The 17,532-nt window shown below is 40.7% G+C and overlaps 1 protein-coding gene across 4 annotated transcripts; it reads right to left on the bottom strand.

Moving 5' to 3' along the window:
- Positions 1-7,340: 7,340 nt before the first annotated feature.
- LOC112247475 (WD repeat-containing protein 76) lies at positions 7,341-16,034 on the bottom strand. 4 transcript variants are annotated; one of them, XM_042331059.1, is made up of 16 exons: positions 15,884-16,034; positions 12,871-13,011; positions 12,641-12,709; positions 11,591-11,683; positions 11,429-11,484; positions 11,032-11,152; positions 10,745-10,846; positions 10,494-10,534; positions 10,173-10,329; positions 9,633-9,791; positions 9,342-9,457; positions 9,151-9,249; positions 8,789-8,941; positions 8,544-8,597; positions 8,172-8,280; positions 7,341-7,948 (listed from the first exon to the last, which is right to left on the bottom strand). In XM_042331059.1, exons 1-16 carry the CDS (start codon positions 15,944-15,946, stop codon positions 7,805-7,807), a joined length of 1,677 nt encoding a protein of 558 aa, XP_042186993.1. In that variant the 5' UTR covers positions 15,947-16,034; the 3' UTR covers positions 7,341-7,804. The 4 variants fall into 4 exon arrangements, with proteins under 4 accessions (XP_042186993.1, XP_042186995.1, XP_042186994.1 ...); XM_042331061.1 differs by lacking the exon at positions 15,884-16,034 and adding an exon at positions 14,360-14,875; XM_042331060.1 differs by lacking the exon at positions 15,884-16,034 and adding an exon at positions 14,056-14,109.
- Positions 16,035-17,532: the final 1,498 nt, after the last annotated feature.

Genomic DNA, 17,532 nt, shown 5'->3' on the forward strand with positions numbered 1-17,532 from the left:
ATGGTGCAGCCCATGCTGGCATAGACACTATGATGGCACGGATATAAAGATGTCTCCTCTATCCATCTATTTTCCTGGCTATGTTGTTGCTACGGTGGCTCAAGAGGGACAAACAGTAATATTGACACATTTTTTCTTCAGGGAATGTTCAAGCACAGACGTTCGCTTCGCCTAGCCAAGTTCTGCTAGGAGCAAACCAAACCTATGTTTGTGGACGCCTTAAGGGTTACAGCATTGGGCCAGTAACCTAAAGGTTGTTGATCGATACCCCGAAATGACAAGGTAAAAATCTGTCGTTCTGCCCCTGAGCAAGGCAGTTAACCCACTGTTCCCCGGGCGCTGAAGAATTGGATGTCGATTAAGGCAGCTGCACCTCTCTGATTCAGAGGGGTTGGGTTAAATGCTGAAGACACATTTCAGTTGAAGGCATTCAGTTGTACAACTGACTAGGTATCATCCCCCTTTCCTTAACCAGTGCTAGTATGACTTCAGTGTAGTTGTTGTGAATGTATTACAACACTGTCATCTAGAGGTGAAACACTGGCACTAGATCTTCACTTGGGGGTTTTGTATGGCTCTCATTAGACAACATTATAATAACATGACTTGTCTGCCTCAGCCTCTGTACTGAAAAATAATAAACTATATGAAAAGTGCAACTTCAGCTATAACTTTATTTACTTACAAAACAATAGCAAAAGTGTCTTGGAGATAAAACATACAACATAAAAAAACAACCAATGACGGCCTACCCCGGCGAAACTCTCAATCATAGGCACTTTTGCTATAGGCAAATGTGATACAGCCTGGATCAGGGCCACAATGTTCTGATAAGTCACCAGAATGTCCTGACAAGGTTTCGGGTTAAGGTTAAAGTTATGATTTTGAATAAGAACACATTTTTACTCTCCAATAAGTCCTGGAAATTCACAAAAACAAAGCTGTGTGGCTGTGGCTGCGTGAGATACTACGCTCAAAGTTCCACAGCCCAACTCCACCCAACTTGTCCCCAGCAGCCATCAGCAGTCGACTGCTACACGGGTGGAAGGCAACAGAGAAGATACGACTCTTCACCACCTTAGCTACTCCTCCAATCTCACTCAGCTCCATGCTCTTCAGAGTACTACCATACCTGGAAACGTACCCAATGTAATGTCAACCTGACACAGGTTAGGGTTTTACACATCTATACATTCAAATCAATACAGGACGTCCATTAAATACTAATACAATAATGTAGTTTGTCACAGAACACTTAGAAAAAGGCTAAATGCCTAACCTCCCTAATGAAAAGCAAAAGTGCAAATATGGCAAGCAATAAACTCACTCTTTCAGATCCAACTCCTCCTTTTCTTCTTCGATTGAATCCTGTGGAATAAAATAAATAACAGTAAATGATCAGTGAGAAGAGTGAACTGTAAACAGCTCTGAACATACAGTAGAAGATTTGCTCATGATGATGAATAAATGTGCTACATACCATCAGACTCTAACTAAATGGGACTTTTAAGCTGAAATTATTATAAGCCAAGACCCTTTCAAGTGTATGTCGTTTCTTGGGTTGTGTTTGTAAAGTAATGTCTTGATGGTAGAGTCAGCAATGCACAAGTAAACAGCAGTATGGGTTGACTTCCACAACTTACAGACTGACTACACTGCATGTGTCGCATGCGCGAGCGGTGCAAAATACATTTAGAAATATATGTTATTCAATTATTGCACCCACACTGCTTGCGCATGCGCCAACGAGTGTCTGTGGTGCCAAGAGCTAAAATAGAAGTCAGTTCTATTTCTGACGCAGATTGCACTGCAAGTCCTGCCTCTTCTCATTGGTTTGTAGAAGCAGATACCCACGTGCCATCTCTTCATGGGCAGCAGGGTAGCCTAGTGGTTAGAGCATTGCACTAGTAACTGAAAGGTTGCAAGTTCATATCCCGAGCTGACAAGGTACAAATCTGTCGTTCTGCCCCTGAACAGGCGGTTAACCCACTGTTCATAGGCTGTCATTGAAAATAAGAATTTGTTCTTAACTGACTTGCCTAGTTAAATAATGATTATACCCACGTGGGTGACTGAAAGAAGAATAAGGTCAGTGGCGGTAATGCACCTAATTTATGAAAGTTGCCAAAACCTGGAAGGAGGAGAGATGACTAGAAATGATTTGGTTGACCGTTTTATGTGTGGATTAATTGGCAGAGTAAAGGATCTTGTGCATTTCAGGTAAAACTCAATGTTTATATCCCAGGACAAATTAGCTAGCAACTGCAAGCTAGCTAAAAATGACAAATTAGCTAGCAAGTGCAAGCTAGCTAGCTAAATTGCCATAAATGTTTATTTTTATTTATGGCAATTTAGCTAGCTAGCTTAATTTGTCATTTTTAGCTAGCTTGCTGTTGCTAGCTAATTTGTCCTGGGATATAAACATTGAGTTGTTATTTTACCTGAAATGCACAAGGTCCTCTACTCCTGTAACGTTCGTCGTTGGGAGAAAGAGAGGAGGACCAATGCGCAGCGTGGTAAGTGTTCATAGCTTTTAATGACGTACTAGAACACTGAACAAAACAATACATAACAAACAAACAGTCCCGTAAGGTGAAAGACAAAAACACTAAACAGGAAATAAGCACCCACAACTCAAAAGTGAAACCAGGCTACCTTTGAGTATGGTTCTCAATCAGGGACAACGATTGACAGCTGCCTCTAATTGAGAACCATACCAGGCCAAACACAGAAATCCCAAATCATAGAAAAAGAACATAGACAACCCACCCAATTCACGCCCTAAAACAAAGACATAACAAAAGAACTAAGGTCAGAACGTGACAACTCCGACAATTAATCCACACATAAAACGCGTTTTCTTCTCTTGGCTTTATATTGCGATTGGCTACTTTCATAAATTAGGTGCATTACCACCACTGACTTCGTTCGTCCTTCAGTCACCCACGTGGGTATAACTAATGAGGAGATGGGAGAGGCAGGACTTGCAGCGCCATCTGCGTCATAAATAGAACTGACTTCTATTTAATCCCTCGGCAACGCAGATGCTCGTTGGCGTGTGTGAGCAGTGTGGGTGCAATAATTGAATAATATAGATTTCTACATTTATTTTGCAACGCTCGCACACGCGACGTGAGCGGTGTAGTTAGCCTAGAGTACAAAGCGCAATGCTAAACTTCTCTGCCGTTGTTGTCCTGTAGCTATCACACCGCAGCAGTGAAGTGTACTGGAGCACATGCAGATACTCTGTGAGGGAATCGTCTTGAATAACGCTCATCTGAAATATCTATGGTTCATCCAGCTGTACAACGCAACGTCATATTGCTGAGTCTCAGCGCAAAACAACTGTGCATTCTGCATAACTCAGTCTTGTCGACTGCGACAATTAATGAAATTGTATAACAGTCAATTATCTATCTATATACAGTGCAATGTACAAAGAGATAATTGATGAAAACCTGCTCCAGAGCGTCCAGGACCTCAGACTGGGGGCGAAGGGTCATCGACAAAGTATTCAGACCCCTTCACTTTTTCCACATTTTGTTATGTTACAGCCTTATTTTTAAATTTATTAAAATCTCCCCCGCCTTATCTGCACATTATGACAAAGCAAAACCAGGTTTCTAGAAAATGTTGCAAATGTATTAAAAATAAAAAACAGAAATACCTTTTTCACATAAGTATTCAAACCCTTTGCTATGAAACTGGAAATTGAGCTCAGGTGCATTCTGTTTCCATTGATCATCCTTGTGATGTTTCTACAACTTGATTGGAGTCTACCTGTGGTAAATTCAATTGATTGGACATGGTTTGGAAAAGCACACACACACCTGTCTATATCAGGTCCCACAGTTGACAGTGCATGTCAGAGCAAAAACTAAGCAATAAGGTCGAAGCAATTGTCCGTAGAGCTCAGAGACAGGATTGTGTCAAGGCACAGATCTGGGGAAGGGTACCAAAATTTCTCTACAGCATTGAATGTTCCCAAGAACACAGTGGCCTCCATCATGCTTAAATTGAAGAAATTTGGAACCACCAAGACTCTTCCTAGAGCTGGCCATGCGGCCAAACTGAGCAATCGGAGGAGAGGGGCATTGGTCAGCGAGGGGACCAAGAACTCAACGGTCACTCTGACACAGCTCCAGAGTTCCTCTGTGGAGAATGGAGAAACTTCCAGAAGGACAACCAGCTCTGCAGCACTCCACCAATCAGGCCTTTATGGTAGTGACCAGACGGAATCCACTCCTCAGTAAAAGGCACATGGCAGCCCATTTGGAGTTTGCCAAAAGGCACCTAAAGACTCTCAGACCATGAGAAACAAGATTCTCTGGTCTGATGAAACCAAGATTTAACTATTTGGCCTGAATGCTAAGCATCACGACTGGAGGAAACCTGGCACCATGGCACCAGGGTGGTGGCAGCATCATGATGTGGGGATGTTTTTCAGTGGCAGGGACTGGGAGACTAGTCAGAATCAAGGCAAAGATGAACGGAACAAAGTACATAGAGATTCTTGTTGAAAACCTGCTCCCGAGCACTCAGGACCTCAAACTGGGGTGAAGTGGCCCAGAATGTCCTTGAGTGGCCCAGCCAGGGCCCAGACTTAAACCCGATTGAACATCTCTGGAGAGACCTGAAAATAGCTGTGCAGCAACACTCCCCATCATACCTGACAGAGCTTGAGAAGATCTGTAGAGAAGAATGGGAGAAACTCCCCAAATACAGGTGTGCCAAGCTTGTAGCGTCATACCCAAGAAGACTCTAAGCAGTAATTGCTGCCAAAGGTGCTTCAAGGTACTGAGTAAAGGGTCTGAATACTTGTGTAAATGTTATTTTATTTTTTCCAGAATCTGGTTTATGCTTTGTAATTATGGGGTATTGTGTGTAGATTGATGAGGGGAAAAAAACGATGTAATACATTTTAGAATATAACTGTAACCTAACAACATTTGGAAAAGGTCAAGGGGTCTGAATACTTTCCTGAACGCACTGTGAATATATAAATATATATAAATAAATATATATATATATTCACACTACCGGTCAAAAGTTTTAGAACACAGTCATTCAAAGGGTTTTTCTTTATTTTTCCTATTGTCTACATTGTAGAATAATAGTGAAGACATCAAAACTATGAAATAACACATATGGAATCATGTAGTAACCAAAAAAGTGTTGAACAAATCGAAATATATTTTATATTTGAGATTCTTCAAATAACCACACTTTGCCTTGATGACAGCTTTGTACACACTTGGCATTCTATCAACCAGCTTTATCAGGTAGTCACCTGGAATGCATTTCAATTAACAGGTGTGCCTTCTTTAAAAGTTAATTTGTGGAATTTGAGCCAATCAGTTGTGTTGTGACAAGGTAGAACATAGTATACAGAAGATAGCCCTATTTGGTAAAAGACCAAGTCCATATTATGGCAATAACAGCTCAAATAAGCAAAGAGAAACGACAGTCCATCATTACTTTAATACATGAAGGTCAGTCAATAGGGACATTTCAAGAACTTTGAACGTTTCTTCAAGTGGAGTCGCAAAAAACATCAGGCGCTATGATGAAACTGGCTCTCATAAGGACCACCACAGGAAAGGAAGACCCAGAGTTACTCTGCTGCAGAGGATAAATTCATTAGTTACCAGCCTCAGAAATTGCAGCCCAAATAAATGTTTCACAGAGTTCAAGTAACAGACGCATCTCAACATCAACTGTTCAGAGGAGACTGTGAATCTGTTTTTCATAGTCTAATTGCTGCAAAGAAACCACTACTGAAGGTCACCGATAATAAGAAGAGACTTGACAAGCAATGGATATTAGACCGGTGGAAATCTGTCCTTTGTTCTGCAGTCCAAATGGGAGATTTTTGGTTCCAACCGCCGTGTCTTTATGAGACGAGGTGTGGGTGAACACATGACCTCTGCATGTGTGATTCCCACCGTAAAGCATGGAAGAGGTGCGATGGTGTGGGGTGCTTTGCTGGTGACGGTCTGGGATTTATTTAGAATTCAAGGCACACTTAATCAGCATGGCTACCACAGCGATACGCCATCCCATCTGGTTTGTACTTAGCGGGACTATCATTTGTTTTTCAACAGGACAATGACCCAATGCTACTCCAGACTGTGTAAGGCCTATTTTACTAAGGAGAGTAATGAAGTGCTGCATCAGATAACCTGGCCTTCACAATCACCCGACCTCAACCCAATTGAGATGGTTTGGGATGAGTTGGACCGCAGTGCGAAGGAAAAGCAGCCAACAAGTTCTCAGCATATGTGGGAACTCATTCAACTGTTGGAAAAGCATTCCAGGTGAAGTTGGTTGAGAGAATGCCAAGTGTGCAAATCTGTCATCAAGGTAAAGGGTGGCTACTTTGAAGAATGTCAAAATATAAATAAAACTTTGATTTGTTTAACTTTTTTGGGGTACTACATGATTCCATGTGTTATTTCATAGTTGTATTCAATATTACTCTACAATGTAGAAAATAGTTTAAAAAAATAAACACCCTTGAGTAGGTGTTCTAAATCTTTTGACCAGAAGTGTATATATATATATATATATATAAAAATAAACTAACCTTCCCTGTGGCAATTAAAAAAACATATCCCTCCCCCAAAGTAGTTTTACAACCCTCTCCTATTTTGGACCACCCCACCCTAGTCAATTTCAAATGGTCCCTTATCAACGCATATCGTCTTTGCTTGAATTGCCCTGCCAACGCATTGTTCTTCTCAGACCATTTTAATTAAAATGATAGAGACGCTTCTCAGGAACACACACTTTATTTCACGAGGACAGGCCTTACCATTGCCAAGATCTCAGTAAGTGATGGGAAAGGTTAAAAAGGCCACTCCTTAGGTGTTTGGTGCCATTGTAGACTGTCTTAATTCTTAAATTCAACAAGTGTTGTCAAATATCTAAAGATGGTGCTCAATTGGCGTGACATTTTCAGGGCTGATGTAGAACAAAGATGATTCAAATCAAAGTACAAATGTAATTAACACAAATTAGCCAGTACAGAATACATGAGTCATTTAAGCCCAATAACTGAAGGTAGGGTGGTCATATTAATAACAAAGATTATTGCTTTATCATTTTGAAAACTATTTCTGAAATTACCCCCACAGCCTAACATACATAACACTTCTCACTAAGTCTGAACCATAACACAGAAACCTACTAGTCTAATAACATAGCTTAGTAAGGTAGGCCTACACATGAGTTGGGTTACATTGTAATGTTATTTTTGGTGATGAGGAAAAACTGCAGAAAATAATTAGCCTAGACACAGAAGAGTGAGTTGCCTGACATAGGACACATTTTCAACACACTGGTATTTAGCCATGATTTTATTGATTGTAGGGCTGTAGCCACTGAATTCTGGTAGTTTTTATTTGAAAGATTAAAACCGTCAATCACAAAATTCACTGCGGGTACAATACAGCCAATGAAAGAACTAAACTACATGAAAAGCACAACTTCAGCTAAATATAGAAACTAACAAAACATCAACAATTTGATAGAAAACAATGTGCAACAATAGCAAAGGCAGCTTGCAGAAAAAACGGAAAAAACAACCAAACAACTAATTTTGATCTATTCTAAGCATGTGTTCTGGGCCCGTATCATTAAACATTTTAGAGTAGGAGTGCTGATCTACGATCAGTTGAGCCTTCCAGATCAAAATTAAGAGGGAGGGTACCTGATCCTAGAGCAGGACTCTTACTCAGATGTTTTGTGAACAATGGCCCAGGTTTCTCCTCTCAGGCAGCGAACACATACAGGCATCCTGCTCTCAGTCAGTGAAGACGTACAGCCGCCCGGAGGCGTTACCCCCCAGTAGAGCGTTCCTGGTGGGGTGGAAGGCTGTGACTGAGAGCACAGTGGTCATCTCTGGGTCCTGGAAGGAGTGCTGGAGCTGCCCACTCTCATGGAACACCTGGATAGAAAATGATATACTTTATTGTCCCAGAGGAGAATATTGTCTTGGACACAGTGCCCCTGTATACAAAATATATAAAACGTTACCCATACCATGCATAGCCATATAACTTGCACACTGACCTTACACATTCTGTTATGGGAATAGTAACACGACCTCAGATCTTACTTATTGTTGTTGAGGTTCGATGATAGACGTGGAAACAAAGGAGTGCTTATACCTGGACTCTGCGAGGCCGCTGCATGCTGCCCACAACGAAGCAGTCGTCCCTCTTGGGGTCCCACATCGCCTGCAGCTTGGACAGCCAGCGCCCTGTGTACAAGTTCTGTCTGCAAAGAGGGACAAAGGAAATGGATTCATCAACATTATACAAAGACACTATTACAAATACTTCTGGATTTGCTGGCTGATGTCTATTGGTATAAAGCACACATACTAGAAATAACACTGGCATTGGAGAGTAAACCAATGCAAACAGAGGTTGCAGGATCTTTCCAATGTTTTTTTATTTCATCTTTATTTTGCCATGAGAGAAAAACTCGAGAGACCTGGTCAGTTTCGCTTTCTAAATGTGATAGTATAATGAATTTACTGGATGGAGGTCAGTAGCGGAGCTCTGGAGGTCAGTTCCGAGGTGTCATAAATCCTGAAAAACAAAGTATATTTAATTGCTAAACATTTCATGTTTCAAGTATTGGACAATAAGCTTAGTGCAACTTTTAAAACCCTTATCGTAGCACATAAGCAAATTATTTATTTGAACTTCAGTCATTTAACATTTTTTATCTCTTTACATATTTTAATGTACTAACATCTTACGGTGGCATGCAGACTCACCTGATGTTGTTGTCTAGGCAGGTGGTCACTACTCTGTTGCCAGTGCCAGGAGAGAAGTAGGCACTTGAGATGCTCTTTGAGTGACCATAGAGCTGGGAGACTGGCTCTCTCGACGACGCCTTCAAACATCGAGCATCGTAAATGCTCACAATACTAGAGAAAAATCAACACATCAATATCAGTTTTAGCAACATAAAAGATCAATGAAATAGAAAGTGGATTTCCTTAATAGGACTATACTTTAAGTAATAATTTTGCAAACTTGACAAAATACATAAATCAACTTATTAAACCATAGGATTCTCAAGGCTTGTATAGAGATTGACATGTTGCACATCATAGCACTGATTCCCATTTTGTACCTGTTCTCAGCCACCATGATGTACTGCTTCTGAACAGGGTGGACGTGAACACAGCGAACCGTCTTGGTATCCAGGCTATGGAGGGACTCATGAGAGGTTCTGAGTAAAAACGAGACAGACCAACATTAATAGGGCATTAGCAATAAGCTTTTGACTTGTACAGACAGAAAATCAAAATGACATTACTTTACCCTGGAGTCCGCCTGTCAACGATGGCAACGTCTCCGTACCAGTCCCCGGTGACCAGCGTCGAACAGTCATGTGACAGGAAGTCAAAGGTTCTCAAGCCATCCTTGATCCGATACACCTAGTTGGAGAAAGGACAGAGATAACGTAACAAAGACCAAACAGGCAATCTAAAGTCTGATATGTGTGTTCAATTCCCACTGGGGTCACATATGAAAATACATTCATCGTTTTATGTTGTTTTGGAAAAGCTTGCTAAATGCCATATATTATCATCACTGAATTATGCATGGTACCTCATCAAAAACAGCTTTCTCCACGTCTGTGCTCCGTAGCGTCCCGTCGTAGCTGAGGGTCAACAGGTCTGTAGGATGTGACCTGGAGAAGGCCATGCAGGCCACCGGCTGGACGTGTGGCTCAAATAGCAGCACGCCCTCATCTCCCATATCAGAGTCCTGAGGAAACAAACAGCAGCACGTCGTTGTCGTATTCACAAGAACTTGGAACTCGGAAATATCCGACTTCAGCGTGTTCAAAACAACTGGGAACTCAGGGAGAAAAAGAAAAAACAACTAGCACCGACTGATTTTTTTTTTTTTGAACGGTCATCCAACTTGGGCCTCTTTCTAGAGCTCCGACCTGAAGATCACTGATGTCATGATTTGATGTTTTATTTTTCTGAATTTCCAGTTGTTTTGAACACAGCTAGAGTCCTGAGGAAACAACAAACGGCAGCACGACGTCACCCATACCAGATTCCTGAAAGAACAACAAAACCCAAATAAGCCCAGTCACACATTAACTCTACGGCATCCAGTTTCACTGTATGTACTCACGAGGTTCCACAGCCCCACTCCACCCAACTTGTCCCCAGCAGCCATGAGCAGACGACTGCTACACGGGTGGAAGGCAACAGAGAAGATACGACTCTTCACCACCTTAGCTACTCCTCCAATCTCACTCAGCTCCATGCTCTTCAGAGTACTACGGTACCTGGAAACATATCCAATGTAATGTCAGCCTGGCACAGGTTAGGGTTTTACACATCTATACATTCAAATCAATACAGGATGTCCATCAAATACTACAAATATATACATTTGTCACAGAACATTAAGAAAAAGGCCAAATTCCTTAACATTCAAAATGAAACTCACTCTTCCAGACCCAACTCCTCCTTTTCTTCTTTGATTAAATCCTGTGTAATAAAATGAAACTGTAAAAGAACAGCAAAGCTGCAAACAGTTATGCTGAACATAGGACTGAAGAGTTAGCCTGGTCCCAGATCTGTTTGTGTGGTCTTGCCAAATGTTATGGTCATTTTCATGCCAAATTAGTTGGCTAGATCACACAAACAGATCTGGGACTGTGCTAGAGAAAAGTAGGTCATGGTGAACAAATGTGCAACCTCTGTCCACAGCTTGAGAAGTTCAGGTGGCAGTGAACTATCCTCCTCCATGTTGATTGGCTCCATACTAATTGGACCCTCTGGCTTCCTGGCATGTTCAATCTTTAGTAAATACACATCAACATAAACAAACCATTATCATGAGAAATAAACTAGCATTTCAAGACTAAAATGGAACAAATGTGAGAAGTAGGCTTTTCTGTGTAGTGAAGTACAATTTCTTAACATAAGAGCATATCCTATTGGTCAGTTACTACATCACATTTTGCTATTGGTCAGTCACTTACTCGTTCGACTTCATAATAAATCCTGTGTGGTTCCAGGGGCAGGGGGAGTCGCTCTGCTTCCTTCTTCTGTATTCTCAAGGACTTGGTGCGAGGAGGCAGTATCTCTGTCCAGGCTACCTTACTGTAGTGAGCCAAGACATTAGTTACATTGTGTTAGAAACAGAAACGAGTCACACTGACATTCTCTATCCAAGCTGGCCATAATAAATACATTCTGTATGCCATACGTTACAGAAGCTCATATGGGCCTTATGTCCTAAAGGGATTGAGTATGTATAACGGAAGCTCATTCACTTTGTACGGAGACCTAATTCGACTGACCAATGTAAGCACATACACAGGAAACATTGAAGTAAATATTTTCAGTCATTGGTACAGATGTTGAATCTGTCATTACTTGTTCTGTCTCTTGAGACCTCGCTGTGTTTTTTCTGGTTTCAAATCCTGCTTGGCCTATTGAGGAAACAATAATATATGTTATTCATTTCACCACACAAGGAGTTTCAGTAAAATATGCATAAGTAGATACCATTTAAACTCTGTTCTTCAACAAACTAACCTCAAGCAGTTTTATGGAGGACAGGAACACTTGGTTTTGTCTGATATTTTCCAACCGTTCCAATTCATATATCGATAGACTTCCAGGTTGTATCTGAAATGTAAAAACAAAGAGTAAAGTGAGATCACCAACAGGATTGTATTCATTCGTGCAGTTTTCAAATGTCTCCTCTTGGATCCACAGACGTTTCACAGTATTGTTATAGCCCTGAACTAGCTCACCTGATTGCCTAAACAAGGGTTGTGCCCTCTGCTCAGATGTTGATGATGTATGCCACAACACTTGGATCGGTATTTTACATATCAGCTAACCACATAATATGTTGTTATAGCTATCTGGTGTCCGACGGCAGCCGATGACGTGGCACACAACCATTGGTTGATGCATGCAACGTCTGAGCAGGGGAACATGACCATTGGCTTGATCATTTGTTGACAAGTTGAACCGGGTGTGCCAGCCCAGGAATAGTTCAAATACGTGGAATACCTGGGGGTCGCCGAAGAGATGTTTGAAAACCTCTGCATTAGTCCACATGTAACATATGAACCTGGGTCTACCACGGAAGAAACCAACATCTTGACCATTAGACCAAGAGGAAATTCTCTATTGGCACTAGAACAGACTGATTTTGAAGTCGCAGGTGGGGCTACCGATCACGTGACCATGAGCAACCATGACCGACTCAAGTCCGCTACAGTCACCCCCTTTGATCTCCTGCCCCACGACAGATTGGCCCCCCCGTTGGGGATAAGAGCCGTTAGACCAAGAGGAAATCCCCCATTGGCCTGAAGGCTGAAATAGATTTTGAACTCGCAGGGAGGGGCTACCCATCACGTGACCTTGAGCAACCATGACCGACTCATGTCCTCTACACATACGCCATAGCAAACGTTTCGCAACAGAAAAGAAAAACAAGCATTTTTCATTGGACAACTTGAGGTAGTCTCTCCCTGTTTCAATATTATACAATCAGTTCTCTTCCGTTTGGTGCCTAATGAAACATGACACCTAGGTTATTTGGCCTAAATACTGTGTGTGATCAACACTTACATCCTTGTCTTCCTTCTCCTCTTTGACTTTTTCAATTCTTCCTTCCACTTTCAAAGGAAGTGCTTTTCTCTGAGACAAATTGCATTTAATTGTAAAGTACTACCATTGCCCAGTTATAGCCCATTATACACACAATTGAGACAAACAATCATGCATGCATACATTCACTGAACTTGCACTTTGGAATTGCATCATGGATCAGTGGTCATCATATGGGTGGACACACTTACCTTTCTTTTCGTTCCTTGATTTTCTTTGAAGCTGGGATTTGGTACCAGTACCTCATCTGGGGTGAATTTCTTGGGTTTGCACCCCTCTTTTGCTGAATGGAGTACAGGGATACCACTCTCGGTGTTCGCTGGCTTCATTTCCTGCAATTAAATGTTGGGATGCATTTCAATTTGGTAATGACTTAAACAGGTTTCTAAGATTGCTAGCTAGCTCCGACAATGCTGGAGGTCCGGAAAAGAATGCTAGTTAGGTGCCCAAGGAAACTTCAGGTGCACATAGGCGGGGAATTTACAATACTACAGTAATGTGAATGCATAAAAAGTCATCTCAGAACCCGGAAACATATCTCGCAATGAGCGCTAGCAGAGACGAAGATGGGGCATCAATAGAGTTAAGTTATAATAAAAGTTATAATATCCGCCCATTTCTACAATTTATCTTAAAATTTGATTTTAAACCTAACCTTAACCATGGACTGCTAACCTCATACCTAACCTTAAAATGATGACCGAAAGCACATTTTTTTGTAGCCAATTTTGACTGTGGCTGTGGAATCTGACTGGAATCGAACTGTGGCTAAAGAAGCTAGTGGAAACCACGGATGGGCGAATAGACGGTCGTCAGTAGTTACTTCAGCCACAAAGTCATAAAGGTTAATTCACCATCATTTCAGGTCATTTAATGCTTAAAAACAAAACACATGAATAACGTTCTCGGCTACAGAAGTGCTCTTTTTTTTATCGATCTCTACAGTTTACATCCAAAAACAAATGATGTGAAATGACGTAAACAAATACTGAGTTACTGGCTAACTGGACTGTCTAGCATAGCTAACGAACTAGCTACGGTCGCTGCGCACATGACATCGATGAACCACCAAAGGCAAACCCCATTTCTGTTACAAATTGAGTACGGGGCAGGTAGATGGGTTTTTCGTGCCCAAAGTCGACCTTTAAAATCTTATTTTAAACCTAAAATTAGCAGCAATGCTAACCTTACAATAATAACAAAAAGCGAATAATTATTTTCATACATTTTTACGATATTGCCAATTCTGACTGCTATCTAGTGGAAACCCAAATAGTCAGCGATAGATCACCTTTGGCGCTAGTCAGCTAAGACAAGCATGCTGGTCCTAGGTCTCGTTTTAGTGGTTATGGTACATTACAGTTATTGCAACCTACCATTTCATTGATCTCCACACACCCAGGGCACCAGTCCATGCATAACTAACCCAATGTTTGTACAATTAAGGAATGGTTGCTTGTCACTAAGTAACGTTAGCGTCTCTTGCAAACCCTTCTCCGTGTGTAGGGTTTTCAGCCGTTACATTCGCCCACTGTTGGCTACATCCGAACTACATTTGATGTTATGTTTTAATGTTTAGAAACATCAATAATCTTCGCTCAAAACGGTTTTCGGAACATTTGCTGATATGCCCCTTATCTTTCATGAAGTAAGAAAGCGTCTTTCAAGAAAAATACATACCTTACTGTAGCAGTTCGGTGCAGATCCACAAGCTGTGTGCCTCTAGTAGACAAACTACACGTCCTCCCCAGTTAAGCTCAAACACAGGTGTTCACCGAACACTAGATAGTTAATTAGCACAGGTGGCCACCTATGTCTGCCATAAATAAGTGATGTAACATGGACATGTGGTTGTGTGGGAACACTAACCCGTTGAAGGTGTGTTGTAGTTTAACTTTTGTATTATTATTTTTTCCTTGCCGATATGAAATATACGTTCCTTGTGTTTCTAATATACGATGAGTTAATATTTAGAGCAAGTGCTGGGGCTCTCAACAAAACACCCCCTGTCCGAAGATACTACTATCATCAATAGGCGCTAAATCAGTTACCTCTGAATGGGGTAGCTAGTTATATCAGTAGCTAAGTAGGTTTAACATTGACCTAGGTATTTGACAAAAGCAATATGTCGCAACAAAAATCGTGTAATGGAAACGGAAGATTGGAGACATTTTCTAAACATTACATTTTTATCCATTGGACCGGGGTGGATTTTTAATCTGTCAAACTTTCTTTATTGCAACAGATCTGATGGAAGCGGCGTTTTTCCTGCCTTTCAAGAATGGCTGAATTGATTCGCATTGCTTTTCTGTTTGGCTAGCAAGTTTTACTATCCAATTATTTCAGATCTACTTGAGTGCAAGTTTCACCATGGCACGGACCATGGCGATACGTTGGCACATGAGATGTATTAGAATATGGCAAATATTAGTCAATTATTGCATTCTATCCATGCTGTTTTTTTGCGGGCTACCTGCAGTTGTGTAAAGTAAAAATACATTTAAAGTAGTTTGGGGTATCTGTACTTTACTATTTGTATTTTTGGCAACATTTACTTCACTACAATCCTAAAGAAAAAGTGTACTTTTTACTCCATACTTTTCCGACACCCAAAAGTACTCATTACATCTTGACAGGAAAATGGTCCAATTCACACTTATCAAGTGAACATCCCTGGTCATCCACTCTGGTCTGACAGACTCGCTAAACACAAATGCTACGTTTTGTAAATTGTGTTTGTGTGCCCTTGGGTATCGTCAAAAGGTTGAAGTAGAAATTATTTACACATTTACGCTTAAGTACATCTTAGCAATTACATTTAATTTTGACACAAGTATATTTAAAGCCAAATACTTTTACTTGGGTCATTTTCTATTAAGGTATCTTTGCTTTTACTCAAGTATGACAATTGAGTACTTTTTTACACCACTGGCTACATGAAACAGATAGATGGGAGGGCATACAGGCTGTCTGCGCAATCAAAAACTACATTTTTATTCGACAGACGTGACGTCACTACGTCCAGCTGTTTTAGTCGACACCCCAGCAGGCAATTGTCGCATCTATTTTCTACACGAACTCTAAATGTTGACAACAACAACAAAATATCACTGGACAAGTTAATGGAAACAACTTGTGACTCACTAGCAATATTTCATGGGTAGTTGTATATGGATAGTTCGAAGCGATGGTCCTTAATTTTACCTGCAACATGTAGTACAATTTCACAAACGTGTTCAAAAGATTTGGTTCTTCCGAAACCATCATGCAAATCGAGTCGCAGATATTTAGCTTGCAAGCTATGTCCGAAAAGCTGTGTTTTCTTGAATAACCTAGTTAATGTATCCTGCACCACAGGAAAAACCCTTTCCCGCCACGATGGTGTTTTGTAACAAACCCCTCCCCTTTGTTGTGCAAGATAATTCACAGCAGCTGATTGGTTACTATATATTCTTTTATAACAGCAGACATGCTTGGCGCACATTTGTTTATAAAAAATTTACCAGGAATCAATATAATTTAGCTTTTCATGTGCCAATGGCTTTGGGGGTATAGGTCTTAGGAATATATATATATATATATATATATATATATATATATAAAAAAACACATGGAATCATGTAGTAACCAAAATAGTGTTAAACAAATCAAAATATATGAGATTCTTCAAAGTAGCCACCCTTTGCACACTCTTGGCATTCTCTCAACCAGCTTCATGAGGTACCTGCAATGCATTTCAATTAACAGGTATGCCTTCTTAAAAGTTCATTTGTGGAATTTCTTTCCTTCTTAATGCATTTGAGCCAATCAGTTGTGTTGTGACAAGGTATGGGTGCCCTATTTTGTAAAAGACCAAGTCCATATTATGGCAAGAACAGCTCAAATAAGCAAAGAGAAACAACAGTCCATCATTACTTTAAAACATGAATGTCAGTCAACCCTGAAAGTGCAGTCTCAAAAACCATCAAGCACTATGATGAAACTGACTCTCATGAGGACTGCCACAGGAAATGAAGACCCAGAGTTACTTCTGCTGCAGAGGATAAGTTCATTAGTTACCAGACTCAGAAATCGGCAATTAACTGCACCTCAGATTGCAGCCCAAGTAAATAAATGCTTCACAGAGTTCAAGTAACAGACACATCTCAACATCAACTGTTCAGAGGAGACCGCGTGAATCAGGCCTTCATGGTCGAATTTCTGCAAAGAAACCACTACTAAAGTACATCAATAAGAAGAGACTTGCTTGGGCCAAGAAACACGAGCAATGGACATTAGACTGGTGGAAATCTGTCCTTTGGTTTGACAAGTCCAAATTGAAGATTTTTGGTTCCAACCGCCATGTCTTTGTGAGACGCAGGGTAGGTGAATGGATGATCTCCCCATGTGTGGTTCCCACTGTGAAGCATGGAGGAGGAGATGTTATGGTGTGGGGGTGCTTTGCTGGTGACATTGTGTGATTTATTTTTAATTCAATGCACACTTAACCAGCATGGCTACCACAGCAATATGCCACCCCATCTGCTTTGCGCAGACTGTTGGAAAAGCATTCCAGATGATTACGTCATGAAGCTGGTTGAGAGAATGCCAAGAGTGTGCAAAGCTGTTATCAAGGCAAAGGGTTGCTACTTTGAAGAATCTAAAATATATTTTGATTTGTTTAACGCTTTTTTGGTTACTATATTATTCCATATGTGTTATTTCATAGTTTGTCTTCACCATTATTCTACAATGTAAAAAAGAGTTACAAATACAGATATGGGTAGGTGTGTGTTTATACAGACTAGTACTATATATATAAATATATATATATATTTTTTTTTTTTTTTACAAAACTACATGCAAAAATATTT

This window comes from Oncorhynchus tshawytscha, linkage group LG12, assembly GCF_018296145.1.
Source record: "Oncorhynchus tshawytscha isolate Ot180627B linkage group LG12, Otsh_v2.0, whole genome shotgun sequence".
NCBI classification, from domain to species: Eukaryota; Metazoa; Chordata; class Actinopteri; order Salmoniformes; family Salmonidae; genus Oncorhynchus; species Oncorhynchus tshawytscha.

Excerpts from the sequence above, each read along its gene's own strand:
- LOC112247475 (XM_042331059.1), bottom strand. The coding sequence starts at position 15,946 with ATGATGGTTTCGGAAGAACCAAATCTTTTGAACACGTTTGTGAAATTG. Across the intron at positions 11,485-11,590 it reads CCTCCATAAAACTGCTTGAG|GCCAAGCAGGATTTGAAACC; the intron begins GTTAGTTTGTTG and ends TTTCCTCAATAG. Across the intron at positions 8,942-9,150 it reads ATCATGGTGGCTGAGAACAG|TATTGTGAGCATTTACGATG; the intron begins GTACAAAATGGG and ends ATTTTTCTCTAG.